The 11,486-nt window shown below is 44.2% G+C and overlaps 1 protein-coding gene across 2 annotated transcripts; it reads right to left on the reverse strand.

Annotated features, from left to right (window-relative positions):
- Positions 1 to 360: 360 nt before the first annotated feature.
- tcf19l (transcription factor 19 (SC1), like) lies at positions 361 to 9,973 on the reverse strand. Of its 2 annotated transcripts, none has more exons than XM_084031645.1 (6): positions 9,793 to 9,973; positions 8,298 to 9,238; positions 6,311 to 6,480; positions 5,510 to 5,903; positions 3,778 to 4,297; positions 361 to 3,213 (listed from the first exon to the last, which is right to left on the reverse strand). In XM_084031645.1, exons 2-6 carry the CDS (start codon positions 8,647 to 8,649, stop codon positions 2,874 to 2,876), a joined length of 1,776 nt encoding a protein of 591 aa, XP_083887771.1. In that variant the 5' UTR covers positions 8,650 to 9,238; positions 9,793 to 9,973; the 3' UTR covers positions 361 to 2,873. The 2 variants fall into 2 exon arrangements, with proteins under 2 accessions (XP_083887771.1, XP_083887770.1); XM_084031644.1 differs by having other exon boundaries at positions 8,298 to 9,243.
- Positions 9,974 to 11,486: the final 1,513 nt, after the last annotated feature.

Genomic DNA, 11,486 nt, shown 5'->3' on the forward strand with positions numbered 1-11,486 from the left:
CCGATAAGACGGATCCATTATGTTTAAATAATGAGCTTTAATTGTGAGGATGTTTTCTTTGCTTGTTGACACTCTGCTGTGATCGTTGTAACAGAAAACAATAAGCAGATATATCACCATCTCCCTCCAGGATTTTGTTTAGTTTTTCCTCTTTGAAAAGGAGACACAAAAGACGGAGACGGAAACGGAATTTAAATTTCCGATATCAATGTTTCATCAATCACAACTGTAAGAAGAATCTATGATGAATACATTGAATGGGTTTTAGATCAGAGCCTCTTTGGATGAGAAGGAAGAGCAGAAGACAAACCACGACGGACAAAGATGCATTTTGCGATCACTCTTTATTTCTTCCCTGACGACGTGATGCTGACGGCATCGCAGAGAATTATGACAATTGGTTGAATTCTGTACAAAAACTAAAAGTGTTCCTGCATTTCAATGTTGATTAAAGTGAAGGCGGTGTGAGAAGAAGAAGTCCTGTGAACTCAGAGAGACTGGCTGATGAAACCCAACAATCCCTTTGATTAACTACTTCTCAGCTCGCCTCCTCGGCTGCGTTCGACTCAACGAGTCGTGCATTTAGGCGTTTTAACAGTAAACACAATGATTAACTCGGTGTAAAAACGTCAACAGTCGAGCGTGCTGTACTTCAGACGGCGTGATGATGAAAAAACATCCACTACAAACTTGATTTCGTCTGTCAGAGCCTTGAAAGATGTTACAGGTAGGCTGTTTGTCTTTGAGGCGACGCAAATTAAAAATATGGAGATGAGACGATCTGCACGCAAACAGAAGATAGTAGCCACTTTACAGCCATTCAATGGTCTATTAAATGTCAGAAAGCTGGGAAAAACGCTCATTACGATTACTCACAGCCTGAGCCGACTTCTTCAAAGCCATCGCTTTTGTTAAGATATTACATTTACTCAGATATATAAAGACAGACAATTCTCCAGTGTGAGAAGCTGCAACCTGCATGTTGTTGCTTAATGTTCAACCTGGACCCTATTTTCCTACAGAATAAGTGACTAATTATGAAAACAGGTTGTTTTTGTCCTTTAATTGCTGCGGTATTGAGGGAGAACGTTTCAGACGTCAGCAGCTAAACAGGTTTTGTGACCGATTGCGAAAACAGTCGTCTCCGTTTATCCCGTAGACACAACAAATATGGGAAGTATAGTTCCTAAGTTACCCTTTAAAAAGTGGCAGCTGTCATATGTTGGTTCCGATATCTCGCAGGTTAATGCCCTCTTTTATTCTAACAGTTAGTCATCACTGCCAGTTAAAAAGTCATTTTAAATGAACAGGCGTTTAAATATCTTCAGATTTCACAACCTTACAGACAAAAAGAACACGCAACACAAAAATACAAGCGAAGATCGATTCAAAACCCAACTTCCTTTCCTTTTATATATCTGAGTAACCACGGCAACACGTAAACATGTCTTATAGTAGATTATTATTTTATCAGTGAGGCCGTGAAACCTCACTTTATTAATTTATGTCAATGAGATTACTTCAAGTGAAGGAAAAAAACTATGTTTATTTAGTTTATGGAAAGTAGCACCGAGCCAAAGTTAGCAATCAGTCTGAATTCTGCTATCACAAGTAAAAAAATACATTTGATTTTTTTTTTCTTATTTTATTGCTCAAGAACAAAGTTTCCTACATTTGTGATTAGTTGTTTTACTACCATCCTCTGGGTATCAGAACTATGATACAGGTTACACGAGTGGCTCAAAAATACTGTTTTAAAGAGACCGATTTTGTCCTTTTGAGTCAAAATTTGATTTAAATAATAGAACAAAAAGGTGCTTAAGAGGAAGAATCTACACTTTGATTGTATTCAATCTCAAGCAGCAGCTTAGTAAAGATGAGTGTAGATACTGGTGAGTCCAGCAGAAGAGCTGATGATCATCTGTGACGTCTGAAGACTACCTTCTGGATCCGCTCATCTCGTGACGTCAGCGGATGATATTTCATAACATTTCACCGGTAATGAGTCCCTCCCAAAGCAGCCACACAGTCAGCCTGCACTCAGACGTCTTACAACAACACACACACACGCACACACACACACACACACACACACACCTCCCAAAAAACCCGGCAGCTGCTTCTGCACAAGTGCCTTGAAACATTTGATCATCGTCCCTCGAGCACCTCTCATCAGCAGCTAGACTGGAAGTCTGCAGACACATTTCACGCCGTTTAATTGTCCTGAAACATCACTCGCCCGCTCCTGGACAGCTGCTGCCGCCCGGGACGGTTTTATTAGCACCGAGGAGGGAGAAACGGATTCCTTTAGGCCACCCAGACCCTGGAAATGTTCACCGAAGCACCTATTCTGCCCTGAAAAACTGGCCTGACGGCTGAAACAGTGAAGGTGTCTGCACCGAGACGTGGGAGACAGTTTAATGTATAGCCTACATTAAACTACAGCGGCAGCCTGACCTGAAACGTTTCATTAATCTTCCTGAGCGCCGCCTGCCCCCTGGTCAGCGACAGCCGCGCTGGGAGTGTACTCAGAAACATTTCATCATGTTTTCCCGCCCTTGTCGCACCTCTGCAGGCTGTCGAAGCCAAAATTAAATCCAACCGGAGACATTTCATTACAGTTTTGCCTCCTTCTCCCGAGTCCGAGGCCTGAAAACGGAGCGAGAGGTTTGTCACGAAGCACGACCGGTGAGTCATATCCTGCTGAGGTGAGATAGCGGCCACTAGAAGAAGAAGACGTCTTCGGTGGAAGGTCTGGTGATTTCCACGAGTACAGCTGGAGGAAATACACATTTAAGGGGGAGTTGTGGTTTGAATCGAAGTTGAAAGCTTGAAAACTGGAGGATTTCATCGTCTCAAACTTCTCTCTCATATCAGCGACAGCCGCAGTGGAAGTCGGCGTTGGGGTCCTTCAGGTGCTTCTTGCGGTCGATGTGCAGACAGTCTATGTGGTACCAGGCGTCGCACACGTCGCACTGGATCCACTGCACCGTGTCCTGCTGGGGCAGCAGACACCGCGGCGCCGCGCACGGCTCCACCGCCCCGCCCGGCGCCTCCTCCTCGTCGTCGTCGTCGTCATCGGAGGAGGAGGAGGAAGAGGAGGAGCCGGAGGAGGAGGAGGCAGAGGAGGTGGAAGAGGAAGACGAGGAGGACGGCGACGGCAGCGAAGGGCGGGGAGGGAGCGGGTGTTTCCTGGGGCGGCCTCGCCGCTTACTGCCGGAGAAAAGAGACAGGAAGGAACCAGACGGTGATTAAGGCCATGGTGACATTTCCCAGCATGCATCACATCTGCCACAAATTCACTATCAAACACTGAATCTTTAATCTTTCAACCCTTTTTGCTCCTTTGTGTTTATCTGGATTATAAATATATCAGCCATTAGTTCCAGTTAAGCAAATAGATTAAGAGACACTGAAGGTGAAGAGGGAACAAATTAAATTTAACTGAGAAACTTCCCCATTTTATTACTTACATTAAAGGTAATTTCTGTAAGTTGTCTGAAATGTATAAATATGCAAATGTTTTTACATTTTTACATGTTATTTGATTTTTGTTCATACAAAACAACAAAGTAATAAAATCATTATTTTTTTGAATGTTTTTGTCTGAAAGAAAATAGCTCAAAATTGCCCATCCGTTGAAAAACGATGTTTGTTTGTAGAGTCTCGCCTTACAGAAAGATTTGACACAACTGGACAATGACTTTGGCGGCCCCTAGTGGCGACAGGACAAAAGAGACCCAATACATGGTCTGCGAACCTCCACAATGAGCTCACCTGGTCGGGTGGTGGAATCTGTTGAACTGCACCCTGCCTCTCTCCTCCCCCGTGCAGATCCTCACTGAAGGCGAGGCCAGGCTGTAGTTCTCCCCTCCGACCACTAGAGGGGAGAAAACCGGGGAGCTGTGAGCCCTCCGCCGGCCCCGCTGCGCTGTCGGAGGTCTGTGTGCAGGTTTCTGCTGGCGGAAAGCGGCGATGTTGCTGTGCACCACCGTCTGGACCCGGCGCATCATCTGCACTTCCTGCTTGTGAGCGGCGGGGCTGCCGGCGAACGACGCCTGGAGGAGGTGGTGGTTGAGTCTGCTGTTGGTCATGGCGCCGTGGAAGCTGCCGATGGTCCTGATGCCGACGGGGAAGGGCTTGGCCTCCAGCGGCGGTGGCCGCCGGGCGTCCTCTTGGCTCTTGGGCTGCAGCGGCAGAGGAGGCGGCGAGCTGAAACTCTCCGACTCAGACTTGTAGAGCCGCCGCCTCTTCTTCCCCCTCGATCTCTGTCCGTCCTCCACGACTCCTGCCAGGGCTGGACATCACAATCACCATGGGAATATTAGAGGAGCCATATTCAAATTCACTGAAATTCATTTACACATCTTTGACTTGGATGCTTATCAATTTATTCTCATGTTTACTTGCATGAATTTTGAATAAAAGCTAATATCCTATATGCACCTTCATTAACTCACTTGGGGCTCAACTGGGATTTCTTTGATCCCAATGTGTTTAAATGCCATTTTCAGAGTTGTAAGCATATTTGATGATGAGCAGGATAACATCATGAATCTTAATTATTGTGGCCAGTATAATCCAGTATAATATATAGTATAATCCATATAATATATAGTATAATCCAGTATAATATATAGTATAATCCATATAATATATAGTATAATCCAGTATAATATATAGTATAATCCATATAATATAAATTATAATCCATATAATATATAGTATAATCCAGTATAATATATAGTATAATCCATATAATATATAGTATAATCCAGTATAATATATAGTATAATCCATATAATATATAGTATAATCCAGTATAATATATAGTATAATCCATATAATATATAGTATAATCCAGTATAATATATAGTATAATCCAGTATAATATATAGAATAATCCATATAATACAAATTATAATCCATATAATATATAGTATAATCCAGTATAATATATAGTATAATCCATATAATATATAGTATAATCCAGTATAATATATAGTATAATCCATAATATATAGTATAATCCAGTATAATATATAGTATAATCCATATAATATAAATTATAATCCATATAATATATAGTATAATCCAGTATAATATAAAGTATAATCCATATAATATATAGTATAATCCAGTATAATATATAGTATAATCCATATAATATATAGTATAATCCAGTATAATATATAGTATAATCCAGTATAATATATAGTATAATCCAGTATAATATATAGAATAATCCATATAATATATAGAATAATCCATATAATATATAGTATAATCCAGTATAATATATAGTATAATCCATATAATATATAGTATAATCCAGTATAATATATAGTATAATCCATATAATATATAGTATAATCCAGTATAATATATAGTATAATCCATATAATATATAGTATAATCCATATAATATATAGTATAATCCAGTATAATATATAGTATAATCCATATAATATATAGTATAATCCAGTATAATCTTATGGTCCTTCCTCACCTCCTCGGCTCCGGGGCTCGTCCGAGCTGTCGTCCTCCAGGAGCACCGTGTGAGCCGACTTCCTCCTGCTCCTGGAGGTCGGCTGGAGGGCCTTGGTCGAGGGCACCGACGCCGCGGAGGAGAACGACGGGGGCGTGGAGGGCGGGAGCAAAGAGGACAAGCCCGCGGCCAGAGGAGGCGAGGAGGAGGAGCCGGGGTCCGAGACGGCCCCCTCGTGGCTGTGGCTCCTCTTGAAGGTCCAGGCGCTGCCCTTCATCTTACTCAGGCTGCCGATGGAGTTGAGGATGACCGTGGCCCGGTTGATGGACAGCTTGGACAGGTCCAGCTTGGCGGCCACCTTGCGGTCCAGGTTGGTTCTGATCCGGTTCTGCAAGTCTGAGGAGAAGGTGCCCGCCTGGGAGCCGAGGTACAAATATATCATTAGAACATGCTCACAGTAAAAATATAATACTCATAGATTTGTGTCAATCTCGGCTCTCATCGATCTCGATTTCCCTTAGAGCAATGCATGATGGGAGATAATGCTCAGTTAGAGACCATGGGTATACACAGCTATCTCACTATCGATCAGAACACAAAGCAGCAGCCTTTAGGTGTCGGTTCAGGTCACAACAGGAATCTGATATTAGACAATATTAATGTGAACAAAACAAAAGAATCTGATGTGATCAATAAAAGAGGAAAGTGTGTTGTGAACGCAGCCTTCAGAATATGAAGGATGATGATCAATCTGCAGCGGTGAACTCACACAGTCATCCATCTCTGCTGGACCTCGTCTGTAAAAAATACAAAAAGAATTACCTTTGGAATCGTGATGGCATCAAAGTCCAGCGGGCGGACTTTGACCTTCTGGAACAGGAAGTAGAACTCGGGGCTCCCTGGAGACGACTGGCCGCCGAACGTCAGCGTGTCGCCGTCTGACAGCTCCCACTGGACGCCGGGCTGGAGGCGGACCTCGTTGACCCAGGTGCCTAGCAACGCACAAGACATTTCCATAAAACCCACTGCAGGCACCGAATTTGCTCCTTAGCGCCTCTCGATCCGCCACGCTGACGACGCAAGCGACGGGAGGTCACGTGATCACCCGGGGGCCATCACGAACGTTTAATACGGGAAACGAATGAATGAAGCGAGCAGAGCCTCAACATTAAGTCGTTTGTTGACCGTCGATGTGTTTACAGCTTCCAGAGGTGAGCGAGGGGAGGGATGTTAAAATCTGTGAAATGGACCAAGAATGGAAGAGCTGGAAGGCTGCGAGGCAATCAAAAGGGCCACGACGGCACAGAATGAGAAAGGAGCAGCGAGCACCAAGATGTAATTTTAATAGCAGGAATGAAAAATGTGTGAAACGGACTGTGAAATTACTTGGAAAAATTAGGCGGTAAGAGTGCAGTTTAGATCCCGTCAGACACAGTCCATCAGCGAGGAGCCAACTTTTACTCTCCTCACGCTGCACCACCTCCTCTTCAGGATCCACTAGAGACCATCTAGGAGGTTAGGTGTAAAGTCCGACATCCGACACACGGATCACATCCGATGTTCCCGCTCCTAAGAATTTAATTTGCTTTAACTAGAATATATATTAGCTTTAATTTTGCTCCCGTTGTTAATTTGCTCCTCTTCCAACCCCCTGATCCGACACCAATCACATCGTAACTGTGTACGACCACTTGAGACTAAACGATCCAACATTCATTTCTACATATTAGAATGAATTATATATGCAAGTAAATAAGTTTGGCCACAGCAGAATAAAAATAAACTGTGCATCACGTCTTAGTATTTAGTTCAAATCAGGACGCAGATATTTGTTTGGGTTTTATTCCACTTCTGGACTTTGTTTTTTTTATGACCAGCAGTTAAAAATAGAGATAGATTTCATTTACAATCACACAGAACAAAGAAAACAGCAGCTCAGTCACTGGAATGCAGGTAAGACTGCAGAGCAACCTCATGAAACCCCACATATCAAAACATCATATGATGTGATGCAGCTGCCGTTAAAACCGCCCTGACCGGTTCCTGAACGTTCTTCTCCAGTCTCTCACCCTCACAGCTGATAGGCAGATAACATGTTAAGAGATTGCCAAAGATTTGTATCGTTTTTTGGACATTTGAATAAAAAATTGTGAGGATTTTGATCATCTTGGTTATAAAGTGAAAGGAAAAAAAGCTGAATAAATGAGGTTATGTATCCAGATGTGTCACGGAGGACCTTCACGGTCACCTGACTCACCAACACCGTCAGCAGAACACCAAATGAGGGAATATTCTTTGGCAGAATCTGAGCACAGAAGTGCTGAAGCGTCTCTTTGTGTCCAAACATCTGTCATACACTTCATCACTATCCAACTGTAACAGATGACTTTTACTGTAACAGATGACACTAGGGTGATTTCCTGGGTGTAGGTGCAGTGTGAAGGGCCTGTAGATGAAATCCTGATGGGCTGAGGTTTCATGGGTGGGTTTAGCTCCTACGGATGCGTTTGTGGCTACACCTGTCTGTATATCTACATCTTAATAACCGGGTGTGTGTGTTGGTTTATGGGGATCAGCTGCTGTCAGACTGCAGGCGCTGGTAATCCAGCAGAAAGCTTTGTGTCTCCGAACATCAGAACGAGTGTGTGTCGCATTTAGGACAATATTTAGTACCTGTTTCTGAGAGAATGTGGGTTTCCTGTTGAAGCATTGATATTTCTTGTAAGAGGGTGTGTAACCATTTCACTCTTCCACAATGACTAGGTGTGTGTGTGTGTGTGTGTGTGTGTGTGTGTGTTACACCTCTCACCATGACTGCTGCGGTCCTTGACGTGGACCCTCCAGCCCTCCTCCTGCGGCGCCGCGTCGCCGTCGCCCGCCTCCTTCTCCGTGTGCAGCTCGGCGTGGATGCGCGACACCGACGCCGAGTCCAGCGTGACGTCGCACAGCTCCGCCGCCCGGCCCAGGCGGAACACGGAGTGGCTCAGCGCCGGCCTGAACGTGTACAGGTCCCGGGCCGAGTCGCCGGCCGACGAGCCGATCCGAAGCAGCTGGAAGCACGGCTGCACCCCGGACGGCATGACCGGAGGGTTGGACTGTCTGCCCCTGCCCACGGGACACACCTTCACTGTGCCAGGCCCTGACTTACAGGAGGCTGCCATCCATTACTTGGGGGGTACAACTCTGTGCTAGTGGTCAGAAGTTAAATTGGATGCATTTGACCAAAGAGTGCTGACGCCTAACATTGAGCTACGAGGGGAAAATACTGTGAAAAGCAGCGAGTGTGAAGGTTACAGGCAGGTGGAGCAGCTTTGAGAAACAGGTGTTTGCATTAGTATGGAAAGCTGATGACTTGTTGTGCCCCGTTGCGAATACATGAATAAATGATGAGGATATGGAGAAGTGTATAAGCTGGTGTGGAAATGAGCTTCTGCTCTCCGTTGTGATGCTCAAACAGACTTAAATCCCCGGTGGAGAGGAGGCTGGAAGACGATGGACTTGAGAATAAAGAGCAGCAGGAATGTGGACAGCCCGCCTGGTACTGGGCTCGCTAAAAAGAAAAGGTGCGGTAAACAGTAAAACTGTCAAAAGGCTGGGACTTTCAGCTCGATTTGTGGAGTTTAAGGAGTCGGGGTTTGCAGAAACTGTCATCTGAGCCTCTGTGTGTGTGTGAGAGATTAAAATCCCAGACTCCTTGACATCAGCCGTCTCACAGGTGGGGAGCCTGACAGGGTGTAACAGCTGAGCCATCTGCTCTGAAAGAAAAACAAAAAGACAAATCCTTGAAATAAAAATGCTTAATTGCTCTACTTATGGTGTCTGGAATATAAAAAAAAACACACAGCTTAGACTTCATAAAACACACGTCAGAGACACTAAAAGCACGTTTCATTGCAGGGCTCCAGGTGAGTCAAAGCTAAATCACACACACAGCAGCAGCAGAAACATACAGGTACTAGTTTTTACACGAGAAACTGTCACGTCCGTGACGTCAGCGGGGTGCAGGCTGCACCGCATGCCGGGCATGCATCACAAATCATGGGACCACCGCGCACAAAGCGAGGGACAATAACCAGAAGTACCCGACGTCACGTTAAAACCTCGCTTCATCAACAATAACCGCGTTTTAAAGACGCGTAATCCGCCTGTTTGCTCCGCCGCGGCGTTGTTTGACGCTGCAGTGTGATTATTATCGTTTTTAAAGCAGTGTGGTCCCGGTTTTTAGCTTGTCAGTGAGAAACAGGATCAAGCTAGCTGACGTTAGTTCCATGTAGGACAGACTGAAAGTCAAAGCTGCCACTTACAACAATGACATCCTCGCTGATATCCCTCCGCCGACAAAACACCGTCAACTTCTCCGCCGGCGGACTCAGATCCGGGACTTTAGATAAAAAAAAGCAAACGTTCGGTTTGCTCGGAGGTTTTGTTTTTAGTTTTTTTTAATCGCCGTCGTTCGCCAGGCGTCGGTTACAGCTTTTCACCTTCTTCTCCTCCCAGGAGGAAGTCCTTTGAAATTTGGCGCGCCAGTACTGGGCCTTCCTTGCTCTGGAGCGCACGTCACTTCCTGCTCCGCCCCGATTGGCTGGCGGCCAGGGCGCGTTCAGCGGGAGCAGGCCGGGGCCTGTGGGAGGGTGAAGGTGGGACATACGAGTGTCAGGGAGGCCGTGTGTACTTGTACTTTACTTGAATCCATGTTATGCAACTTTATACTTCTGTTACACTACACAGAACTGGAAGAAGTACTCGTTTACTGAGGTAATATCAGTAATACATTAGAATGAGAACTTAAACCAGGGGGAGGCAACCTGGCACACGGTATATTAAACAATGGCACATTCTCTGGGAATGTTGCCCTTTAATCTGCTGAATTATCAGTTATTTACGGTAGTTTTCCTCCACCCGCCCTCCGGACTGGCTACGCTTTATACACATTAATGCAGCAGTAATTTAAATACAGAAACAATAATAAAACACTGAAGAACATTTTACTATCAGTTCATACCAGTATGTCTCGGTTTGTGTAGCTGAGATTTAAACTTAAACTGTATCTAAGAAGTGGGTGTAGTCATCATCACCTGTTGGTTTGTGGACTTCGGTTCTGAAGCCTCCAGGTTTTTGCAACCAACGAAGGAAGTGACCGTATTTGGACTGTGGAGGAGCGAACACAAGATCAGAAACCTCCCTGGATCTGGATCCATGTGGATTCTGGTGTGAAGCTTTAAACAAAGTTAGCCTCATCATTCAAGCTCAGCTTTTTAAGTCATCTTCTGAATTGAAAACACTATAAAATGTTATGTAAGCAAGCTGCAGCCCACAAGCAGAGGAGACTTTATACCGTACAATCTCTGCTTATCACAACCTCTGTCTGTTTATAGTTATTGGTCCATAATTCAACTGCACAATAGTCGAAGATTGACTATTAAAACGCTTGCTAATGTTGTTTTCTTTAATGAAAAATGGAAAGTGCACGAAAAGCAGAGACACACAGAAAAATAAAACGTATAAACGACTCTCTGTTGAAAATTCATTTAATTGGAATTATTCATTCATTACAGAAAAAAGAGAAGCTTTATAAAAGTCTTTGCAGGATGACATAAGGTCTTATAGTGCAGTATATAAATAGTTATTGATTTATTCTTCAAGCAAACAAGGGAGGGGGGAGGGGGGGGGGGGGGTTGTCCATGGCAGTGAAGTATCGTTAGAGTCAATCATTACCCGACTCAAATAAGATGTGAACGACAGTAATTATGGAATCAAAAACACACTTTTCTTTGTTCATACACAATAGAAACGTTCACCATCCGGATCAGTCAAGAAGTTCCCTTTTATCCAAACATACAGAATACCAGTCAAATATACACTCATGTTGGGATGAATATGATCCCACATGCATGGTTTTTTCAGAAGCAGTAATACTGACAGTGACGATACTTCTGCTGCCTGAGTCGTGAGCTAAAACAACTTATAAAGGATTTAATTTGGCCTCAAGAGCCATCCT

The sequence above is a fragment of the Eutrigla gurnardus genome (assembly GCF_963514095.1).
Source record: "Eutrigla gurnardus genome assembly, chromosome: 17".
Classification (NCBI taxonomy): Eukaryota; Metazoa; Chordata; class Actinopteri; order Perciformes; family Triglidae; genus Eutrigla; species Eutrigla gurnardus.